Raw genomic sequence first — 25,002 nt, 5'->3', positions numbered from 1 at the left:
CTGACACAAGGGCTCGACCTGTACCTTTAGAACCTTACAACATTCCCAGCCCCTGTTCTCACCCACTCGGCCTGCTCTTCTCTGCACCTGGCTCTGAGCTCCTGCTCAGCCCTCTACTGAGGCCTTTTAAAGAGCTGTCACCTGACTGTTGTGGTCAGGACCTCTGCCCTGTCATGACTGTTTTAAAGCTCATATGCTTGTGACATGATAAATGAAAGATCCAGAGACTGGTAATGTTGGGGTTCAAGCTGAAGATCAGAAAAGCAAAGCAGCCAGCCACTAGATCTTGCCTCTACCTCAGCTCAGATCAAAGGGGTGGTCCTCAAACTGCTCCAGCTTCACTGCTCCTCAGATTCATTCAGACTGCTATGCTCTCCTCAACATGGCTAGAGACTAATCTCAGACTGAATGCCTCTACTTTTTATACCTCTCAAATCCTGAGATTAAAGCTCTGATTCACTCTCCACTAGCCCAGGGTGGTCTTCGACTCAGAGGTCATCTACCTCTTAATCCTGAGTCCTGGTTTTAAAGGTATGTGCCTGGCTACTATGGCTAACTAGTATGGCTGCTTTGTTATTTTGATCTCCAGTGACTTGAATAAATCATAAACAATATATCACCACATATGGTCATGCAATAAAGACTTTATTATCTGTCTAGATCAGTGGTTCTCAACCCAAGAGTCACAACCCCTTTTGGGGTCAAATGACCCATCTCAGGGGTTGCTTAAGACCATCAGAAAACACAAATATTGACATTATGATTCATAACAGTAGCACATTACACTGATGAAGTAGTAACAGAAATAATTTTATGGCTGGGGGTTACCACATGAGTAACTGAATTAAAGGGTGCAAGCCATAGGACAATTGAGAAGCACTGGTCTAGATTTAAAAAAAAAAAAATTGGGGAGCACCATACAACATACTGCTGTTGCTCAGTAGATATCAGTTACTGTTATTTCAGGAGGCTGACTACCATTTATTTACTCATATTGAAAGATTTTAGTGTACTTGTTTATATATTACATCATATTTGGTGTAGAGATTTGTTCAACTTGTCAGTTATGTTGAAATCTGTAATAAATTTTTAGCAAATTACATCATTTTATGCAGACAAGTTAGACCTGAGAACAGTCTTAATGTGACATTATGTTCTTCTAATGTCCTAGGAAGTCCTGGGCCCCATTTTCTGTACTTTGGTGTAGTGTATTGATCGTCTAAAAGGACTTTGCCCTTAGTTTCTTTCCTGTTGTTGTCAAATACCTGACAAGAAGCAACAAAGGGAAGGGCTGTTTGGTTCCTAGTCAGAGTGTTCCTGTCTGCACTGGCCATTCACCAGTGCTGTACATGGCTACTGAGGATATAGACTGTGGCTTGTGGCCTTTTTGTTGGTCTATTTACATGGCTAGTGTTCCTGTGGATAATCCCATTAGCATGAATCAAGTAAACTTAGAACATTGACTTATAGAGTGTATGTACTTACAGCTTCATAAACTTCCAGAAAAACTCTTTTAGAAACAAATTCTTTAATAGTTACACAAATCTGATGACTTTATACTGGGGGAAAATGCCCAAATTCTAGAGACTCCTAAATTTTTCTCAAGCTTTTTTATAGACGGCTACCCTTCCCCACCCCCCATTTTATCTACATAAGATTATTGAGCTCGCAGATACTTTGTATGAACACAAAGACTTCACTATTTGTCTTGGTGAGTTTATACCCAGCTTAGAGAATTGACATGAATGAATGTTTAGTTCCCTGGGAACATAAATCAATGCTACGTGTTTGAAGATGTTTTTAGAGGTGAAGGTTTTAGACCAAAAATGAAGCACAAACATATGGATAAATAAGTGAATTTAGAGGTAGAGTCCAGTGCCTCCAGAAATAGAGTATTGGATGTTAATCGAGGCTTTTAGTGGAAGAAGCCTACTGACCAGTGAAGTAGGGGTCCTGAATGCCAGACCAGAACTTTTGACACTGCATCTCAGGCAGTGTAAACTTTGAAGATACAGCATGACTCTGTGTTCTAAGAAAATGAACACTTGTGAGAAAGCGGAGATTCTCTGGACAATCTGAATTAAGGCCTACGTCTGTCAGCTATAAAATCATCAGAAAGCATGGGAGATCCGAGCAAGAGGGTAGAAGGAAGGGACAAGAAGAAGAATGTCACATGGACTTGGTGGCCTGGTTAGTTAGCTTTGTCAGGTGGTAAGTCTGCTTTCAGTAAGAATCTGTAGTGTGTGGAAGAGTAAGGAAGTAAAGCCTGGCAGTAGGAGCCGCTACTTCTGAGCTGTTGCCTTACATAGGTGGGCATGTGTGTGATCTGACAGGCAGCAACGGCAGTGTCCGTGGAAGACACAGAGTACTTCCCTGCTAGGAGTAAGCAGTCCACCACAGTGTGGTCCGTCAGCAAGTCGCAGGGGAAGGCACACTGCTTTAACATTCCTAGGCAGTGGAAAGGTAAGGAATAGTGCATTTGTTTCCTGGTGGTGAAAACTGTGGTAGAGCAGCTCATAAGCCAGTGGAGATTACGGAGGCGTGCTTTCTCTGTAAGTCATTCTAGAAGTTTGCCAGTTGTGAGGCCGTTATCAGATGATATTTTTTTCAAGTATCTAATGTTGACCAGATTTGTAAAACTCAAGAAATAGTGAGCTCATAATACCATCAGGACTGAAGGATGCTGGGAACAGGTAAGGTGATGCGACTTCCTCAGTCCATTTCCGTACCTAAGTAAATGTCACTGTCATTCCTATGTGACAAGGATGAATTGCTTTAACCTGACTGTTCTGAGCATTTCTTTCTAAATGAAGGAAGTTATTGTCCTTTCAAGTAGATGATGTTTTCCTTTCCTTACGGTACAGCTTCATACAAGCATAACCTAAAATGTAGGCCCCTCTGTGTTCTTGAAACAGGAGTGAATTTGCTAGTCGGCACAGAGAGCGGTCTGATGCTCTTGGACAGAAGTGGCCAAGGGAAAGTGTATCCTCTGATCAACCGAAGACGGTTCCAGCAAATGGATGTTCTCGAGGGCTTAAATGTCCTGGTGACAATATCTGGTAAGTGTCTTGTAAAGCAGAATCTATGACATTGGTCACAGTGTGTCTAGCCTTACATATTGCACTCAGCTCCTTCTTGAATGACTGGCTAAGTAAGGTACAGCAGTGCTGATGATGTGAGAAGATGGACACAGCCACACACCCAGTTGCCCCTCTTTCTTTCTTTCTTTCTTTCTTTCTTTCTTTCTTTCTTTCTTTCTTTCTTTCTTTATATATATATATGTATATATTTGAATTACAAACAAGATTGAATTACATGACGATCCCAGTTCCCTTCTCCCTCCCTTCCTCCTCTACCCCCCCCAACTAAAATCCTACCTATCATATGTCCTTTCTTCTAATCTACACCTGACTCAAAATTTCTGCTTCCTCATGACCTCTGCATCCTTCCTCTTCTCCCCTTCTCATTCTCATAGCTCCCTCCCCCCTCTTCCCATGCTCTCAATTTGCTCAGGGGATGGTGACCCTTTCCCCTTCTCCAGGGGACAAAGTTTGTTTCTTTTAGAGTCCTCCTTGTTTACTAGTTTCTCTGGCAGTGTGGGTTGTAGGATGATAATCCCTTACTCTATGACTAAAATCCACATATGAGTGAGTACATATCATGTTTGTCTTTTTGCCATTGGGTTACGTAGCTCAGAATGGTTTCTTCAAGTTCCATCCATTTTCCTGCAAATTTCAAGATTCCATTGTTTTTTTTTTTTTTTTTCTGCTGAGTAGTACTCCATTGTGTAAATGTACCACAATTTCTCTATCCATTCTTTCGGTTGAGGGGCATCTAGGCTGCTTCCAGTTTCTGGCTATTACAAATAATGCTGCTATGAACATGGTTGAACATATGTCCTTGTTATATGAATGTGCTTTTGGGTATATGCCTAGGAGTGGAATTGCTGATAATCCCAACTTACCAACAGCCAAAAGGAAAAAGGGACAGAATCCCATACATAATCTCACCACCATCACCTAATCAAAAACAAACAAGAATGAACAATAATCAATGGTCATTAATATCCATTAACATTAATGGTCTCAACTCCCCTATAAAAAGACACAGATTAGCAGAATGGATAAGAAGACAGACTCCTTCCTTCTGCTGCATACAAGAAACTCACCTCAACCACAAAGACAGACAGTACCTAAGAATTAAAGGTTGGGGAAAGATCTTCCAATCAAATGGAAACAAGCAGGAGTAGCAATCCTAGTATCCTAATATCCAATAAATTGGACTTTAAACTAAAATCAATCAAAAGAGATGAAGAAGGTCACTTCCTACTCATCACAGGAGAAATCCATCAGGATGAAGTCTCAATTCTGAACATTTATACCCCAAATACAAAGGCATCCATTTTGTAAAAGAAACATTACTAAAACTCAAATCAAACATAAAACGGCACACACTTATAGTGGGAGATTTCAACACCCCACTCTCACCACTGGACAGAAGCACCAGACAGAAACTTAACAAAGAAACAAAAGATCTAATAGAAGTTATGGCGCAATTGGACTTAGCAAATATCTATAGAATATTCCACCCAAATACAAAACAATTTACCTTCTTTTCTGCACCACATGGAACCTTCTCTAAAATCGACCACATACTTGGCAACATAGCAAACCTCAACAGGTACAAAAATCTTGAAATAACCCCCTGTGTCTTATCAGACCACCATGCTTTAAAATTAGAATTCAACAACAACACGAACTATAGAAAACCTACAAACTCATGGAAATTAAGTAACACCCAATTGCACAATTCATGGGTCCAGGAAGAAATAAAAAAAGAAATTAAAGATTTTCTAGAATTCAATGAGAATGTGGACACAACATACCCAAACCGATGGGATACTTTGAAAGCAGTGCTGAGAGGAAAGTTCACAGCGCTAAATGCCCACATGAAGAAACAGGAGAATAATCACACTAGAGAATTAACAGCACAACTGAAAGCTTTAGAAAACAAAGAAGCCAATATACCCCGGAGGAGCAGGCGCCAGGAAATAATCAAATTGAGAGCTGATATCAATAAAATGGAAACTAGGAGAACAATACAAAGAATCAATATAACAAAAAGTTGGTTGTTCGAGAAAATCAACAAGATAGACAAACCTTTATCCAAACTTACCAAACAACAAAGAGTGAACATGCAAATTAATAAAATCAGGAATACTTTTAATTTAAATTTCTATATTTTTGCTGTTGGTATATAGGAAAGTAATCAACTTTTATAATAGGCCTGCTATCCAAAAACACCACTGTAATTGTTTCCATTCCTTTCCCAGATGGACTGTCTCCTAGCACCTTCACAGGTTCAGCTATCTGGAAGTTCATCTTAACTCTGTAATTCTGGTCTTTTATGGAAACTTCATTATATAGGCTAAACTCTTGGATAATGCTGTTAGGCTTATGAGACAAGCAAAGAAGCAGAAAGTCACAGCTGCCTAACCCTTCCTGCCTTGGGCTTTCTGGTTCCTAGCTCTCATCCCGAGCTGCTCAAGAGTTGCTACCCACCATTCTATCATTAGCATACAATATAACACCAATAACCAGAAGCATTTCTACTCTATGGTTTCTGATCTATCTGTAAGTGAAGACTTATTCTTTCAAAACCTAGACATGCCTGCTTATACTGTTGGTACTTCTTTAGGGGCTTCAGATCTTCTTGGAGTAGCTCAAATATGAATTTCAGATAAAACTGATATTAAATAACTCCCTTAGGGGAAATGTATTTACTGTTTCTTTTGGATAGTTGATATTAATGATAAGATTTATTTTTGACCATTCATGTAAAATACTTATATTTATCTTGTTAGGAAAAAAGGATAAGTTACGTGTCTACTATTTATCCTGGTTAAGAAATAAAATTCTACATAATGATCCAGAAGTTGAGAAGAAGCAAGGGTGGACCACTGTGGGCGATTTGGAAGGATGTGTACACTATAAAGTTGGTAAGTTCTCAGGGAGTCATAGTGTTTTGTTTCTTCAGTTTAATTAGTTCGGTCTTAAATTAATGTACTCCTTGAAACTTATCTTCTGATTTTCAGGTCTCATCTAGATGTCGTGCTATGTTATTCTCATCTATAGTACAGTGCAGTTTGTTTTTGTGCTTACTCTATCGTCACCTTTCACCTGTGAGAGTCTCACACCCTCATTGACAGTCCTTGTCCTCTGTAAGGTGTGATTCCAAGGAACCTCTGAGAAAGGGCTACCACACTAAGCCTTTGATTCCTTTACCCCTTAGGCTCTTATTTAGAGTATGCTGGGAGGCCCTTAGCAGTCACTAATAGAACATTTGAGAATTTAACTGATAATTTGGAGCTACCACGTTCCCTTTTATAAATGACTCTGGCTGGCTAGTTGTTATTTTTGGCAACTATTTTGTAATTGGCATTTTCCTCCCTTGGAACATTCAGTGATTATCACAAAGCTAGCTAACAAAATCCAAACAAAGTTGTGTTGCATATGAGAAAAGTGAAAGTTCTGGTTAGAAATAAGTAGGAAATAATGGACTGTAACAAAGTTACACTTTTAAGGACTTCCTAGAATTTGGCTGGTTAAAGTTGAGAATCCATTGAATGCTGATTTGTGCTTGCATATTTTACGAAGGTACAGACTGTATACAGTTGTTCTGCCCACCTCCCCCAGGATATTGTAATCTGAGACATTGTCATCTTTATCTATAGTGACAGCTCATTGATTAATAATTATATTAATCAATGTCATATTATTTGGAATGATTCTGAGTTTCCACCAAGAGCAGGAGGCTAAAATGTAGTTATTTAGTGTTAGCAATCTTTAATTGAGTTCCCATGTAGCCCTAGTACCTCTTCAATGTTGATAGTTGTGGTATTCTTTACAGGGTGTTAGCTGTACACATAGGACAATGTCCATCATTCCAGAAAAGTCTATTAACAGAGTTCATTCACAGCCTCTTAAAATCCTGTGTATGACTTTTGAACATTTGACAGTATGTGACCTTTAACAAAGCTGTATCAAATAGCAAGTCCTTGCACCCACAGTTAATCAAATAGCGGTGTGATGTTAGAAATTTCCTGTGGTGCAGACACCACATGTGCTTAGGACATACTAGGGCATGGGAATAGCTGTGAAAGAAGATGAGAATTTTACTATTCAAACAATCTAAGACATTAGAATCATCAGATAAATGATTCATTGATATTTTAGAATTGATTGAGCTAGGGAGTGAGTTACACACCGAAAAATTAGAAAAGCAAGGTGTGTGGCTTGAGCTCTCTCTTTATTTCCCACCCAGACTCCTTGCTTTTTGGATGAGCAATAAAAGCGTATTTATAAAGTTTGCAAATGACAACTAAGAGAATTTATGGCTCTGTGTCAATACTGATAGTATTTCTCTTGATTTTTTTATGTTTGTTTCAGTAAAATATGAAAGAATAAAATTTCTGGTAATTGCTTTGAAGAGTTCTGTGGAAGTCTATGCGTGGGCACCGAAGCCATATCACAAATTTATGGCCTTTAAGGTAAAACCACCAGTTTTAAATTGGCTTAAGAAGTCTGAACAGTTAATATAAAGCTATATATTAATATAACATAACTTAAAGAAAAAGCTATATATAACATATTAGGCATGTGTAACTATTTTCCAAGTTCTCAGATGATAATTTTGCCCAAATACCCTTCCTTAAAACATAGATCTTCAACTGGGAGGTAGTGGCACACACGTTTAATCCCAGCACTTAGTGGGCAGAGGCAAGTGACTGTCTGCAAGTCTGAGGACAGCCAGGGCTACACAGAAAAACCCTTTCTTGAAAATCCAACATGATGATGATATAGATCTTCATGAAAAGACATAGGTGTGATGAAGATACAGATACATCGTTAAAAGGGCTCAACAAAAATCTGTTGTAGAGTGGATGTATTTAGAGCACTATAGTTGAAAAACTAAGTAATAGACTGGGTGTGATAATGGATGCCAGAGAGGCTGAGGCAGGAGAATTATTGTGGAGTCAAGGCCAATCAGGTATACATAGCAACACCCTATCTCAAAACAACAAAAAAACCAACTAAATAAATTACGAAGATTCTTAGTGATATAAACAATAGATATTATACATTAAATGGATGAAGGGAGTTTAAATATCTATAATATGGTCCTGCTTTTATTTAAACTTAAAAAATCTGTCATTTTAACAGGATCTTGGTGTTTGCAGTAAGATGGTTTCATCATTCTACATGTAGTTTGGGTGAATTAATAATGCTTGTGTAAATGCTGGGCTGTTTTGGTTGTGAGGTCACACGTACTCATAATTAGTCTTATATTTTCTTCCAGAACATGTGATAAGAGGTAGTACATGGGACATGATGCTTCATACTGCAGCAGCTACCACACCCCAAATACAGAGAACTAACAGTCATTGTTCTGTGTATAGTTTTAGTAATTTATTTTAGGGGTTGCCCTAAATCCAATATATAAAATTCTTAATTAAAATTGATACTGTTCTAGCATTAGATAGAAATAGCAACTATTTCTATTCTGAGATATAGAACCTTAAGAATAGCCCAGGGACATTTTAGTAGCGGGTAAGAAACAGACTATTTCATCTAAAATGATAGCATTTAAAATCATTTTGATACAGTTTATTGAAAGAGTAAGTTTCTATTCTAATTGATTCCCCAGTGAATCAGAGTCAGTAGGGTTAGCATTTTTGTAAATCTAGTATTACTGAATAAAGATAGTAAATTAGAGAATTACTTAGATTGTCTTTTGGAATCTAGTATTAATATTCCTACATGCCAGATGCTGTGCATGTTGCTTTATAAGTATTGCCTTACTTTCCTATTCCAGTTCACTGTCCTAGTCCTGTAAGCTGTTCTGATAGGAAGGACAGAGGTTCTCAGGTCTAGTCACACAGTCTATAGCTCTCATAGTAATAGCCCTCATCAGATTCTCAGTGGCATGGCTCCACTGCTGTGTTTGAATATTCAAATGCTGTGTTGTGCCAAGTTCTCATTGTTGACTTTGCACATATTCCAATCAAGACATACCACAGGACAGGACAGAGCATTCTCCTGCTAGGTAGGAGGGAAGAAGTATCCTCCAGATGCTAATTAACAATGCCACATGATAAACCATATGCCTGCAGCTAGCTTCTCATCCGATGCTGTAAGTTTGTCTTCCTGCTTCTGTCTTGATTATCTCTGTAGTCCTTTGGAGAACTGGTACATAAGCCATTACTGGTGGATCTCACTGTTGAGGAAGGCCAGAGGTTGAAAGTGATCTATGGATCCTGTGCTGGATTCCATGCTGTTGATGTGGATTCAGGCTCAGTCTATGACATTTATCTACCAACACACGTAAGAAAGACCCCACACTCTATGGTTGGTTGACTGGCTTCACTTTGTTTTGACTTTTCCCTTTACTCTGCTTAGTGAACTAACACAAGCAGGGTTTTCTCATTTCCCCGAGGTGTAGGGTGAGTATTTAAGTGAAGCACCATTTTCAGTAGCTTCATGTTTCAGGAACAGTAGAAATCTGCTTTCCTGGGTCTGTGAGGGCCTTCTGAAGACCATTTAGCACCTGCTTGGACTAACATGGGATGGAGTTGGGACAGTTGCTGTCAGGCCAGAACACCCTGGGTTGGGAATGTTTCTCAAATGAGTCTACTATGGAATTACATTTCCAGGGACTCAAAAATGTGAGTCAGTACAGTACATGACCTGTAAATAGTAGACTTGGGATTGTATATTGCATGGATTTCCCAAGACTCCTACTTTTTGTGGTAGGTATGGCCAGGGGTATAGCAGTACTGCATTCTCTAGACAGTCTTACTGAGCACTTTCACAGAGCTGGAGATAGCCACAAACATGCTTCCTTCTTTCTGTTCTCTAGATTCAGTGTAGCATCAAACCCCATGCAATCATTATTCTCCCCAACACGGATGGAATGGAGCTTCTGGTGTGCTATGAAGATGAGGGGGTTTATGTAAACACGTATGGAAGGATCACCAAGGATGTGGTTCTGCAGTGGGGAGAGATGCCGACATCTGTAGGTATGATGCATCATGAAGAGGCGTTTGTGAGAGGAGCTCACTAAGACCACATCTGTTTATAGTACTAACTTGCATGTCGATCATACCTTCTGGTTATTTGCTGGTTATCAGCAGATGGGAAAAGACGGTTAAAACAAAATCCAAGTAATTCTTGGATACTTTCAAGAGCTGTGCTATGGCTAGCTCTCATTTGACTCTTATCTATATAAAATAGGGCAGATGTATTTTTTTTCTGACTAATTTGTGTGGAGTGAAGTGGATCAGGGAAAGGAATGTGGTTTTCTCTTGAGAGTGGCAGACCCCAGTTAAACAGCCTCTTGCGTAGTCTTCTGCTTTGTATCCAGGAATGGGGGCTGGTATTTGTCATTTTCATGGCTTTATGTTTACATCCCTAAACTGTCTGCTCATCATTTCTTCCTCACCTTCTTTCATGGCTGGGTTGCTGAAACATGTTCAATAACCCACACACTGTGGCTATTTCCAAAAGCTACATGAAAGACCTAAGGAAAATCAGTTCTTTCAATTATTGATTTGTATGGCTACTTCCCATGATGGATGAGGCATAAAGCTCCCCCTCACCACTTGGGTCAGTGCTGTCAATTGAACCCAGGCCTTGTGCATGGGAGGTGGGCTTTCAGTGACTGAACAGACACCTAGCCCCAGACAGAGCCCCTGAAAACCAAAGTCCTCCCATCCAGGCCCTCAGGCAGATAGATGTGCTTATGTATCAGAACATCTGGTTGAGCTTCTTCCATGCTAATGCTTTTCCCCCTCCTCTCTAAAAGCATATATCCGATCGAATCAGACAATGGGCTGGGGAGAGAAGGCGATAGAAATACGATCTGTGGAAACTGGTCACTTGGATGGCGTATTTATGCACAAAAGGGCTCAAAGACTAAAATTCTTATGTGAACGAAATGACAAGGTAACATTTCCTTATGGCTTCTGTGTAGTTGTGGTTGTTTTTTAAGGGTGGCTTATTCGTCATGGTATTGACAATGAATTTCCTTGCAGTTCTGGTAGATTCTAAAGTAAATTAATTAAGGAAAATTTTTGACATTGCTTTTTAGGCATATTTTTGGGGGATTGGGTACTAGAAGGTAGTGAATGACCTGCTAACTGCCCTCTCTGGTTGTGTTTGCAGGTGTTCTTTGCCTCCGTTCGGTCTGGTGGCAGCAGTCAGGTTTATTTCATGACCTTAGGCAGGACTTCTCTTCTGAGCTGGTAGAGGCAATGTGAGCTGGGATCACTGACCCCCGGAGTCGTCACGACCCTGAGAACTTGGAATTCCTTGCAACTGGAGCTCAGAGCTGCACCGGTGCAGCCAGGACAGCTGTATATGCAGGCCTCTTGCGTGTGGGTCCTCTCCCCTCCTTCCTACACTTTTTGCCAGTTTATTCCCATTCTCTCCTTTTCCTTACTCAAAAATAAATGAAGGCTGCATTGCAGCTGGTGCTGTTTAGACTCTACCATCGGTGCTAGGAGTGTTTGGGGATGAACATCAGACCAGAAAGAGCGCCTTTCTACAGCTCCAGGATTCCTTGTCTCTGAGTGACTCTGGCCTGTGGGTGTCTGAAGGTTGTGATGAGCACACCATCAGATGTTGGCAGTGGGCACAAGGAGGTGAAAAATGGCGTAAGAAGCAGCTTGCTGAAGCAGAGAACAGATTTAATATAGTAACATTAACAATGTATTTAATTGACATTTCTTTTTTTTGTAATGTGACAATATGTGGACAAAGAAGAAGGTGCAGGTTTAAGAAGTTAATATTTATAAAATGTGAAAGACACAGTTACTAGGATAACTTTTTTGTGGGTGGGGCTTAGGATGGGTGGGGTGGGATATGGGGTCCCATTTTGTTTCTTTGAAATTTTTTGGAGGGGGTTGTCCTGGCCAAGAACTCAGTCATTTTTTCTGTGTACCAAGTTTTGCCTAAATTGTGCAGATGGTTCTAAAAAAAAGAAAAGAGAGAGGGAGAAAGAAAAAGAAAATGTGTGTGTCTTATTTGATGGCCAGAACTTTGTTGTGTGACAGTATTAGCACTGCCTCTGCTAAAGGTTTAATTTCTGTTTAAGCCTGGAAGAGCAACAGCAGTTCCACCACGGTCTGCACTTGCAGTCAGAAAAAAAGTCAACTTTCCTGTGGGTATTTTGTTGTTGTTTTGTTTTTTGCCTACCTCATTGTTTTTAATGCATTGAGAGGTGATTTACCTTTTGGATTTGGCAGAAAACATTAATGTTTAATTTAACCTCAATACCAAAAGCATCCTATTAAAGTTTGACTGACTTTGTCACAAGTCTAATCAGGTACAAGAAAAACTCTGTGAAGGCGAGGACTAGCCTCATGGCTGGTGCTGTCTGCTTTCAGGAAGCAGAACACTGTTTTCACCAGGTTCACAATTAGTGGTTGTTGGGCAGCCTTCACCAGTTGTGAACACATGAGATGTCATTGTTCTCAATTGGGATTTGGTAGCAGGCAGGTGGGCACATTTGAGTAGTCACACAAACTGTTCATTGTTTCAGGAACCTTTTCTTGGGGGTGAGGGTATGTCCCTTTTCTAAAAAATGCAATGCACTAAAACTATTTTAAGAATGTAGTTAATTCTACTTATTCATAAAGATGGCATCTCCCTGTGTTTTAGGTGTAATATTGAAGCCCTGGCTTTTCTTGTTTTCTCACTTGCTCTCTTGTTCTGTTTTTTTTTAAAACTAATTTTTCTTTATGAATATGTCTGTGACATTTGTAATAAATGTCTTGTAATAATTTGCTTCATGGCTTCATGGTCATCCCTACATTCCTCTGAGGATGCTAGTGTCTCAGTGAAGGAACAGTCATGCTGAGTCATGGCCCTGCCTTGATTCTGTGAGTGGGGCTCTAACGACAGCTGCTATGTGCTTCATTCCCCAGACAGAAGCTTGTTGTTTCAAAGGCATAATCCTGCTCTGTGGTTAACTTTCTTTCACAGTGTGATCCAGCTTTTCCCCTGTCCCATGTAACAGTTATCTGTATCTAATGCCAAGCCTGTCCCATCTGTCCCATTCAGACACCGGTCATTCTCTTGCTCCTAGTGTAGTAGTTTTGTGATCAATGAAAGTCTAGTAAAGAATACTTAAAACTGCAATTAAATGGTTGGTTGTAAATACCAACCAAGATGGGTCAAGATACTCAAGCAACCTTACTCTTTGAGGTAAGAGGAGGTAAAAATAGTTGACTATTGGTTAGACTTCAGAATGGCACAATACTGTGTTTCTTCTCTAGTTGTGGTTAGCACAGCTTCTCGGGTGATGACAGCCTTTTCCCTGGGTTTGGAATACTTTGAAGGTGAGAAGATGGCTTTGAAGAATCATGAAGCTACAAATACCAAGGAGCAGGAAGTAACAAAGAGGCTGCTGTCTACCTTATTTCTGTGTTGTGGGGCACCACTGTCACAGTCCATCATCCATGGGCTGCAAACTCTGTCCTAGGTGATAGGTTGCAAATAGTTCAAACATGTTGTTGGAGTTACTCAGATCTAGAACTAAACCACGGGGTGGTGGAATGGGCTCCAGGCAGCTTTGCCTGCCTTGCTTACACAGCCCTCCCAGCCCCAGTGTGCATTGCCTCAGTTGACCCAGGCCAATTCCATGACCAATTTGACTGAAGCAGAACAGAGGCAGCTGCTCCCCTCTGTCATCCTGACCTTCCCTTCTCCGGCTTGACACCTTGTAAACCCAAGTTGAGATTGAGTTATACAAGTTAATTTAGGTATCTAGAGAGATTTGCCCAGGAAAAAAGAAGTGGGCTGCTGTGACTTCATATTTGTTTAGGGTAGGACTGGCTTTCCCCTACTCCCTTTCCACAAGACAGCGCTTTCTTCATGCAAGTGTCATTTTTGCACAACCATAAAAACAGTATTAAGGTGACACACCAGTCTTCACATTGCCACCATGCCGGGGTGTGTCTAGGACCAGCCAGAGCTCCAGTGCCTTTCTGTGTGGGAGTCAGAGGAACCTCCTCTCCTCAGTGTAGAGTGCAGTGTGCTATGCACATTTACATGGGAGGAAATGTTTACAGAAATGGTTTGTTGCATTGACGTGCATCCCAGTTGCCATTTACTTTGAAGTGACTTTTATGGGCTGTTGGGTTTCTAGCTTAGGTGTAGCACACACTTCAGGGCTTGTAATCCCTAATTTTACCAGTTATAAATTTGCTGAGTAATAATACAGGTGAGAAACTGCATTAAATTTACTAGCCATGAAGCTGAGCAGGCTATGACAAGTACACAGCCTTTGCTTTTTCTCTTTTGCAGTGCTAACTTGTCTGCTGTTAAAAAATTACTGTTCTCCCCTACCTTTCTTTCCTAAATAAAGTAAAAATCATTTCTACTTAAGTGTGTCCTGACCCTTTAGACATTTCCTTCTTATGAAGCTGATCCCTGTTTTGTGCATTCTCGGCCTCCCCCAACTGGCTCATCCAGGCCAGAACAGGCTGCCGCATCTTGCTGTCTCTGGCTATGGGAGATTGCTGAAGGACAGCTCTGAAAGAAGCAGACATATGCACAGACTTCTCAGAAGTAAGGTGAAAAGGTCATCTCTGGTCGCTAGGGTAAAAACGAGAGGAAAGGGGGAAAGGAAGTTGCATTTTGACATGTCTAAATAGGATGAAGATGTAAACTAGGGGGATGGGGAGATGGCTCAGTCGTTAATAGCACTTGAGGTTCCAACAGGATCTGAGTTCAGCTCAGCACCCTCACTCGCATCAGGCTCCATAACCGTAACTCCAGCTCCAGGGAAACTACACCCTCATTGTGGCCTGCATGTGGAAGACACACGGCACGCACACAAACGAAAAAAAAAAATCCTTTAAAAATGTAAAATAGCATGTTTCCAGTGGGACATAAAGTAACCCTTTCTGGATTGGTGCTTAAATGTTCTTCTCCAGGATGAGAGTAAAGTAATAAGTGCCTTGGCCACCAGATGATCTAAGGTGTACCCTGCTTGCAGCTGGTGTCCAATTAAGCATCAAAATCTGGTGACATCTTCTTGGACTATCAGTGAGTTTTCCTCTTGTAGCTCCACCCCCACCCCCACCCCTGGTTGAGAGTTCACAGGGGTGGGGGGCTCGAGAGCTAGAAGTAATTGGAATTAAGTTTGGCCTCTTAGATGACACCAGCTGTTTTGGTGTCACATTCAGAGATGCAGTTGAATGCAGATGTTGCTTGCTTCTGTGTACCACTTTAGAAGAATGGTGTCTCCACTTCCCTTAGCAGAAACAGATGGAGTGCTTTGGAAAAAAAAAAAAAAATGGGTAAGGAATTGAAAGTTGGCAAAAGTCATGACCACGTTTTCTTACTCAAGAAGACCAGTGCATTCAAACACTAGGTTCTCATACCTGGCCGTTTCTCCTGGCCTCTCAAGGTTAATCTGCTTTTTTATAAATAGAGTGAAATAAAAATTTATGTTAATCCTGGGGAAGTTCTGCCCTCGTGTAGTATGAACTTGGTGATGAGCTGCACTGCTCCAGCCAGGCCTGAGGAGAGAGGTACAGAGTACCACCAGGCTGGGTGAAGCCAGTGCACTGGTTCATCTTGATTGTCAACTTGATACACCTGGAAAGATGGAGACGCAGTTGAGAGCTGTCTCTATCAAATGGGCCTGTGGGCATGTCTGTGGGGCATTTTTCTTAAATGCTAATTGGTGGAGAGGAGCCCAGCACATTGTGGCTGGTACCACCATTAGACAAATGGTCCTTATAAGAAAACTAGCTGGCAGAGGAGGAGGAGGAGGAGGAGAAGAAAGAAAGAAAGAAAGAAAGAAAGAAAGAAAGAAAGAAAGAAAGAAAGAAAGAAAGACTAGCTGGCAGAAGAAAGGAGCAATCCAGTAAGTATCATTCCTCCTGGATTCTACTTCAGTTCCTGCCTTCAGGTTCCTTCCCCAATTTCCCTCGAGAAATTTGTGATCTGGAAACACAGATGAAAAAAATCTTTCTTTCTCTTCCCCCACTTGGTTTTGGTCTGTGTTTTATCACAGAAACAGAGAAGCAAACTAGAATTGTCAATCTGTTCATGGGAGGCCAGGGCTCTCCCAAGTGTCCCCAGTTGGAGTTGCCATGGCAACACTGAGGGAAGGCTCTCCCTGACTATTGTCTCCAAGGAATTTGAGTTTGGTGTCTAGCTTTTTTCATTTGTTCATTCTGTGTTGGTTTGCTTTTTTGTTGTTTTGTTTTGTTTTGTTTTTTTTTTAAGATCATTTCTACTTTGGTCTAAAGTATAGAAGTCTGGCAAGGTTCCTACATGTTCTGGGCAGGATATAGAACTGGAGCAAGCATATTCTGTCCCTTGAGTTTGTAGAAGTTAGACCTAATTACAGCCCATACAAACCGGTGTTAACTGGCCTTTCTCAGTAAATGCTACTCAACACTGTCTTGATAATCACATCATACGGTTCATCCACTGAAAAGCACACAGGTTGGTGGTCCTTGTTCAGGCCTCCCACACCCTTCTGCAATTATCTTCTGATAATAGGCAACCTCCTGTCTCCTGGTCACATTCATGGATCACAGCATTTACCGTGTGTGGTCTTTGCCTTTAGTGTAGTTTGCAATCCATCCTGTAGCATGTGCAAGTAGTTAAAATGTTTTTTATTGGCACTCTTGGTTCTTAATCTGTGACTAAGGTGCCTGCCTTCATCTTTAGAGCTGATTAGCTAAGCCACAGCTCATAGGTTTCTCTCAAGGAGAGCCATAGGGTTACTCTGTCACCCCTTGGAAAATGGCTCCCAAAGCCATCCTAGATTTCTAGGGTGTGTTTTCAGGTTCAGAAACGCAATGGTCCTTTCCTCCCTAAATAATCCTGCTGCTAAACCTCAGGTTCTTTGTAGATTAGATCCAGGGGTCATGATTTAGAACAGAGGCCTCTGGAAGCTACCGTCTGCATTTCGGACAGGTTGGAGAGATCAGGGCCTCAATTGTCCCCTCACACTTCCTGCCCACTCCTACCAAGAGGCATAACTGGAGTGCATAGGATCCATTTCTTAACATGGGCAGATTCATGGAAAGGGCATTTCAAAAGGTCTTGTCTCAGGTTCCCATGTGTTACTGGCATAGAGGATACTTCCTTGGTATCTCAAGGACTAGTTGTCCCCTCACCTTCCTTAGCAGGGTACATCATTGAGTAAGTTCTGGGAACTTGGTGGCTTTCAGTCAAGTTGAGCAATCCCTATGTGCTGAGCAGTCTTAAGGCACAATGTTCCTGTGGGGAAACTGACCTAAAGGGTGCCCTGGATTAGTGATCACTCTTTCTAGAGACTAAAATAAAGTCTCTAGTCTCAGTGCATATGCTGGAGATTTTGTGTGTGTGTGTGTGTGTGTGCGTGCGTGCGTGTGTGTGTGTGTGTGTGTGTGTGTGTGTGTGTGTGTCTGTCTGTCTGTCTGTCTGTCTGTCTATCTCCATGTATTTGCACATGCATACATATATATGAATAATTAGAGACCAGAGGTTGGTGCTAGGGGTCTTTGTCAATTGCTCTCCACCTTATTTTTGGTTGTGAGCTTATCCTTTAATAGCTGAATCATCTCTCCACTATATTTTTGAGAGTCTCTAAACCTGTAGCTTCACTAATTGGATTAGATTGACTGGCCTTTGGGGATTCCCATTTCCATCTCTCTAGAACTGTGATTATGAGTGCATGCCTTTGTACCTCGCTTTTTACATGTGTGCTGGGAGCTCCAATCCTCATGCTTGCCTGCAAGGAGTATACCAACTGACCCATTGCCCTAGCCCCTGAAAATTTGTACTTTATTAAACTACAATTAGCATGTGACTTCCTGAAAAGCCGGTTTGAGTTTGGTCTGCCTAGATCAAACAAGTGAGAGATGACACTCGCAGGCTGCACTTTGATGAACTCATGCTAGTATCTGGACCTGCATCGTACCATCAGCTTGTTACAGGAGTGCAGGCCAGCTGCAAGGGACCCTAAGCTAGCGCCAGGAGAAGTTGGTTAAGATAAGGGAAGTAATTAGAAATACTGTAAACTGGAGATGCTCAGCTGATGAGACCATCCTCTAGTGCCTCCTGGGTAGTAACAGTGACAGCAATAGGGCTAGGCCCTGAGCCAAGACTTTTAAAAGTACCATCTCAACCTGGGCAAGAGGAGACTCTCAACACCTCCCTATTGACTATTTGAAAAGCTACCAGTGCAGGAGCTGGAGAAGAGGGCACAGAAACAGGACAGGATCAGCCTCAGGATGAAGGGACAATTAGAGTTTGGGAGATTAAACAGGCAACTTTGGTGGCTGGGTAGGCTTTGTGCCACCTGAGAAGAGGGCCTTGGCTATAGAGAGCCTAAGGTTCCTTTGGTGACCAGCTGCCTGCCTTAAGAAGTTGGTACCCAGTATGTTCAAGGCCGGTAGATAGGTCATAGTAATTTAAGAACATTTTGAACCTGCATAAAAAGTGGCCCTAATGGTCTTTGTAAAGGTGAATGGACTCACAAATGGGATTGCGGAAACATGCTGGAGGCTTGCTCTGCGTCACCAAAATGGAGTCAGCAACAGCAGAGGTGGTAGCTTCCTCCAGCTCTGTTTGCACAGCTTGTGGAAAGTAAAAAGATAACAGGGACTGGAGAGATGGTTTAGCAGTTTAAGAGCACTTACTGCTCTTGTGGGAGACCTGAGTCCAGTTCCTTGCACTCAGATCAGTTGACTGACAATTACCTATAACTCCAGTCCCGGGGCATCCATTGCCTCGCCTCCAGCATTCATGTGCACAAGAAGAGGGTGTCAAATCCCATGAACTTTAGTTACTGATGGCTGTAAGCTGCCAGGTGGTTGCTGGGAATTGAACTCTGATCTTAAATGTAAATTTTATACTCATGCAAAGTAAATGTTACTGAGTAAGTTTTCTAAACAAAATCTAGTCAGGTAATTGAAGCTTCTCTCTCTTGTCCACCATTAGCCCCTTTATCTTTCTAAGTAACTTTTAAACATTAATTTGAGGGTCAGGGGTGGTGACACATACCTATAATCCTAGCACTTAGGAAGCGGGGACAGGTAGATCAAATTCTAAGCTATTCTGACCTAGCATGAGTTAAAGAGCATCCTGGGAAATTTGGTAAGAACCTGTCTCAAAAAGTCAACACACACATAAGCTAGGTTTCTATCGCCATTAAAAAAAAAAAAAAAAATACAAGCAAACCTGTTTGTGTTGTAGCCACTCCTGCTGACCTCACTTTCATGCTCAAGTAACAATTCATCTCAGGATATCGCATGACTATATGAGGGAACTTGTATTTTGTTTTAAAAACCGGCTTTAATGAGATACAATTTAAATATTCCTCAATCAATTCCTTATTGTCCAGGCAGATGAAAGCTAATCATGTATCACTCACCACAACCTCCTTTATACCATTCAGCATCCCTGAAAGTCCCTTCCTAGGTCACTATGAAAACTGATAGTGTACTGTTCTCTGCATAGTCTGTGGTCAAATGTTGTGACCTCTGTACCACTGAAAGGGGAGATTACTGATATGAGAATGAATAGCCTTTTCCAGTATTCTGTTGACTCTTTAAACCATGGTACATAATTTAACTATATTTCCCCCGAATTTCAGCATGTTCTTTCCCCCTAGAACGTTGAGCAAAAGGCTAACAAGTTATCTTCATCTGGTCTACCAGATCATCAGTCTTGCCTTCTGGATTGAAGATGTAGAATACAATCCTCTTTTCCTATCAGGATCCCTTGTAGACCACCACAGCTTCCTCCCTTCCTAGATGAGTTGCTATCTAGGACTCAGCCAGATCTCACTCTTGGCTTTCCTTCTGTGATTGCTGATCTTCTCCTTACCTGGGTTAGATGTTTTCTGGATTTCATTTCCTTCTCTTTTTTGTTTTCCTTCCTTATTTTCTTGAAAAAATCCTTGGGCAACTTCCTCAACAGAGTTTGTGGGAAGAAACCTTTACAGTAGTCTTTCTGAAAATGTTCATGTTCATCCTGTGTCTCATAATTGGTAGTTTGGAGAAGACTAGTTTCCTTCAGAGTCCATTGTGTTCTGTCATTTGATTGTTAATCATTGGAAGACATGTGTGAATATCATCCTGTTCCTTAGTGCTTGAAAGTTTCCCCTGTTCTCATTTCTATTGATGTCGTTGTGATAAATACTCTGACAAAAAGCAACTTAGAGAAGAAAGAACTTATTTCAGCTTACAAGTTCAGGTTATAGTCCACAATTGCAGGGGAATCAAGGTTTCGGCAACTTGAAACAGCTGGTCACATCATCCACAAATAGTAGAGAAAAATGAATGCTTGATTGCTTGTGCCTAACTTATTTTCTCCATTCATACAGTTCAGTTCTGGGCTCCCTGATTAGAGAATGGTGCCCCCCACAGGGGGCTGTATCTTCCCACATCAAATATCTCAAGACAATCTCCCACAGACATGCCCACCAGATGCAGACAGTCCCCAGTGAGACTGTTCTTAGTGATTCTGGGTGTGTCAGGTTGACAGTTAAAGCTCCACACTCACGGTAGAATCATCAAGGATTTTCCCTTTACTGTTGGTGTTCTGAATACTTTAATTTCATTTTGTATTTAATTATTGAACTTAAAAACATATCCTAACTGGCATTAATAGACCGTTTCAATCTGTAATCTGATAGTGCTTATTTTCTCCATGCTTTCACTAACTCCAACAGTTGATCAGATCTACCTGATAAATTGACTCTATCTTACTTTATCTTTTTTATTAAAGACTTGGTTGTCTAATTTATTGGAATATCTTCACCTTAACTTATCCACTGATTTTGCCCAACACTATTTATTTAAGCTCAGGTTAAAAATATTAAGCATTGTCAAAGTGCGTGCTCCCAACTACTGGCAACAATAAGTGTTTTTAAAAGATTAAAACAAATCTACATGAAAGGAGGGCGAGCATGCAGGAGAGTCAATGTTCTTTAGCATTGCTCTTGAGAGGGTTGCTTGTTTGAAAATAGTGTGGTGTCAGGTTAGAAACATAGAAGCTGATGAGCTGGGAACTAAAACTAGGCTTCCAGCTGTTTCGTAGTTCTTAGGAACCCAAATCTTAGAAATCTTATACTAAAAAGAGAAGCCAATTGAGATGGACGGAGATTTTGTTCTGTTTTCCTCACGTAACAGCTGGCTTTTATAGGCAGCATGAACTCAAGACTCTAAAAAGATTAAGCAACAATACAGGACTTTGATAGTCCCATGAGTCTGGGAGACAAATATTCCAGTGGCCTGCTCACTAAGCAGGACCCTAGAAAAACCCAGACTGCCTATGAGACCATAAAAAAACTGGGTTACACTCTAGGATTAGGAGCAAACCTGAAAAAGGGGGCCTCCCCAAACACTCTAAGCCAATTTCAAATCATATCCATGCTGTACCAGACAAATAGTTTCCTTTAACTCCAATTTCGAGCCAAAAAGAAAGAGATTCTCTGTGGAGAAAGACAACTTTAGAAAAATCTCTAATTGTAGCTATACTTTTCCCATACATAATAGCATGCAACAAAAACTATCAGATATCCTCAGGAAGGAATACAAATAATTCAGTAAAATATACTATGTCAAAGAACCTATCAGATACTAGAGTTACCTTGGAACATTTATGGCCATGCTCAAGAAAATCAGACTAGAATGTCCTATATAGAGCTGGGGTCAATGAAACAGACTAATGGAAATTTGAACTATTGATAAAATTTTCCTTTGAGGCTTTGCAGATACCACTTTTCCTTGTTGTCACTTTGCTGGCAGTCATGGTAAACCCTCCCCATGTTCTTCAATACCAAGGCAATACTGAGCAATAGAGAGAATTTGGATATAAGAGTTCTCCTTTCACAAAATATTCTAGGACTCATGTGCCAGGATGGTGACTTCACACACCATAAATGACACTGGTGGCAATTCCATCTATGCAAAGAAATGTGAGGAAGAAAATTTCATCCCAAAGAATCCAGATCCTGACATCTTGTCCATGGTAAATACTGAACCATACACCAATGTTTGACAGTTTTTCCGACTGTGCTGCCAAGACTGAGTGGCTGGATGGCAAATGTGGTCCTTGGAAAGGTGAAAGAAAGCAAAAGCATTATGGAAGCCATGGATCATTTGGGGTCCAGGAATGGCAAGACTAACAAGATGATCTCTATTGATAAATGTGGATAGCTCTTAGTTCTTTTGTCTTGAGGGTATCTTGCCCACCAGACCATTCTATAGCTCGGGAGTGCCACCCCCCCCCCCATCTACATGTAATGCTGGATAATCTCTGCTCTCACTGAAGTTCTTTTGGACTCCCTATTTTTCTCATTTCCCTCCAAGTCTAGCTGGATACAGATTTAAGTTTATGAATAAAAACTAAATAAAAACATTTAGGGAGGAAAAAGTTTGCAAATTGTGTATCTCATAAGGGGGTTAGTATGAACTCCTATGTCTCAGGACAAAACAAAACAAAAAAACTGATTAAGCACGGCAAAATACTTGAGTAAACATGTCTCCAAAGAATATGCACCAATGGCTAAGAACCACAGAAAACATACTCAACATCATCCGTTGGGGATATGCAATTCAAATGCCAACTGAAAATAAATGATGAAAGGGTGTGGAGGAATTGGAATTCTTGTTGATAGGAATGTAAAATACCTCAGCAACTTTGGCTATCAGTCTGATAACTCCTTAAAATAGTAATCTCAGGGTCACCCGCATAGCACAGCAATCCCACTTCTGTATGTGTATACCCTAAAGACTAGAAACCAAAGTCTCAAATATTCTTAAAGGCAGAAGCCAGTTCTACTGTCCATTGTTGGGATACTATATGAACAAAATGTAGCAGACCATTATAGAATGATGCTTCTCTGAGCTAAACAGTTTCCATCTTCATCAGATCATCTGTGCCTGCCAGCAAAAGTTCATCACAGCTGGCCTTGTTAGCTGCTGACATTCCTCCTAGACAAAGGGAGTGGGAGGTTATTGGAACCTCACTTGAGGTCCAGCTGTTCCTCCCAACCAGTTGTATGCAATTCTGCCCTAATTGCATTGCCTTTGGGGTTGGAGGGGAGCACTAGGTACATAGGATGGGGGAAGGTTAATTGGCTGAGACTGCACCTATGCAGCTCTGGGGAAGCCATCACCCGTGATGGATGTAGACTTCCTGGCTACTTTAGAGTCACCCATGCTCTGTAAGTAAGCTTAAGAAACTAATTGATTCCCCAAGGTAAATTTTGGTGGAGTTGAACCTTGATTTGTATGCACTCGCACACACACACACACACACACACACACCCATTGCTCTCCCATAAAAGGAAAGTAATTTTAAGCACATGTAAATAGATGGCAAAAGCAGATAGGGACATGAGGCAAGGTGAGATAAGCCAGCTAAAGAATGACAATCACTGTATGATTTCATTCTTGTGAGCTCCCAGCTAGTTCATATTTGCAATACTAAAAGAATCATGGAGGTGGGTTGAACAACAGTGTGAATGTATATAGCACTCTTACACAGTCTTTCACTAAACCCACAAACATTTTTGTGCATGTATGTACACATATGTGGTAATTGTGTTTTGTTTCTTCTCCTATTCTTTTCCAAAGTAACATAACATTGAGACAATGTCACAGTTAAGTATTGTTGAATCTGTATTATATTTGTCGTAGGGTATTAAAAGAGTAGGCATTCCTTGTGGGATTTTTGCTACCTGTTCTTGGGGGAAGACTTGTGCATTTCAGTTGCATGTAGGATATTTATATTATGCTAGATGAAATTAAGACTTTGTTACTGTCTTCATTTGGAAATTAACTGTGACATAGGGAAGTGTGGTAGACTGTCAAGGTGATAAGGCATTCCCTTGTGGTAGTTAATATTGACTGTTGCCTTGATGGGATCTTGAGTCAACTAAAAGACATGCCCAGGGCCATACCATGAAGGCATAGCAGGAAGGAGGGGAGAACTGAATGAGGTGACAAGGTGATGCTTTCTGAGGGGTAGCCTGGATAGAAAGAGGGTCAAAGAAACAGCAGTGTTGCCTGCCTGCCTGCCTGCCTGTGTTGCTTTTTGATGGTGAGTATATCTTCTCTTTGCTGCCATCAGGTTGCAACTTCCAACATATTTCAAAGACCAGCAGCTCTCCAGGAATCCTCCATGTCTTTGGTACCAGACTGTGACTGCTGGGGTGTGGAGCTTCATAGACTGAGCAATTACAGGCTACTCACCCTCTCCCCTGTGCAGACAGCCATTGTTGGACTACCCAGACCCTATAGATTATAAGCTATTCTAGTGAATCCCCTTTAATAATATATTACATCTATCCATTCTGTTCCTCTACAGAACTCAACAGTGTTGGCCTTAGGGTTAGGGACAATAGTCAGCTATATGCTTTATTGTTTATGCAGTTTTAATATCACAATACATGTACCCTCTCCAGACTGCCATCAAATGATTCTCTGAGGAGTGAGTTCAGACATTATCCTGTTCCCCTTAGATCAGGCAAGTAGGGACTGCTAGTCCCTGGATAGACATCCCTACCCAGGATAAATGTCTTCGGCAAATGGAACTCTGGTCACCATCAATCTCTTAAGTTTAAGGGACTGAGGTTTCAGAGGGGGAGCTCAAGATGGGATAGGAACATCTGGAATCTAGTTTGAGGTTTTTTGCTGACTGAGAAACTTGAATAACTAGCATCCACAAAATTCTTGTGGAGATTGACATATGAAGATGATGTTCTATTTTCTTGAATGAGTCAAATAAGACTACAAAAGAATAATGTGATTAAATGCTATGGTACTTTTCTGAATTCAATTTTACACTTCTCAATCTATAACCCTGTAACCCTCTGAATATCCCACATTAGAAGCCACATTTATAGCCAAAGCATACCTTAAACTTCCCTATAAAAACAGCAAGAATTCTTCCCATAGTAAGAATTCTTTTGACTTATTTT

The 25,002-nt window shown here is 40.9% G+C and overlaps 1 protein-coding gene across 50 annotated transcripts in view; it reads left to right on the top strand.

The window, feature by feature from the left end:
- Map4k4 (mitogen-activated protein kinase kinase kinase kinase 4) overlaps positions 1–12,850 on the top strand; it is a 145,919-nt gene extending 133,069 nt beyond the window's left edge. For 32 of the 50 annotated variants that reach the window (XM_035452449.1, XM_035452448.1, XM_027386773.2 and 29 more), the window contains 7 exons: positions 2,916–3,059; positions 5,864–5,998; positions 7,449–7,549; positions 9,234–9,383; positions 9,919–10,078; positions 10,864–11,003; positions 11,223–12,850. In XM_035452449.1, coding sequence (XP_035308340.1) covers positions 2,916–3,059; positions 5,864–5,998; positions 7,449–7,549; positions 9,234–9,383; positions 9,919–10,078; positions 10,864–11,003; positions 11,223–11,306 — 914 coding nt within the window. In that variant the 3' untranslated portion in view covers positions 11,307–12,850. Of the gene's footprint in view, positions 1–2,915; positions 3,060–5,863; positions 5,999–7,448; positions 7,550–9,233; positions 9,408–9,918; positions 10,079–10,863; positions 11,004–11,222 lie in introns of all 50 variants that reach the window. The other 18 variants (XM_027386768.2, XM_027386775.2, XM_027386774.2 and 15 more) reach the window with 1 other exon arrangement.
- Positions 12,851–25,002: the final 12,152 nt, after the last annotated feature.

This window comes from Cricetulus griseus, assembly GCF_003668045.3.
Source record: "Cricetulus griseus strain 17A/GY chromosome 1 unlocalized genomic scaffold, alternate assembly CriGri-PICRH-1.0 chr1_1, whole genome shotgun sequence".
Classification (NCBI taxonomy): Eukaryota; Metazoa; Chordata; class Mammalia; order Rodentia; family Cricetidae; genus Cricetulus; species Cricetulus griseus.
This window is presented reverse-complemented; position numbering and strand designations above follow the sequence as displayed.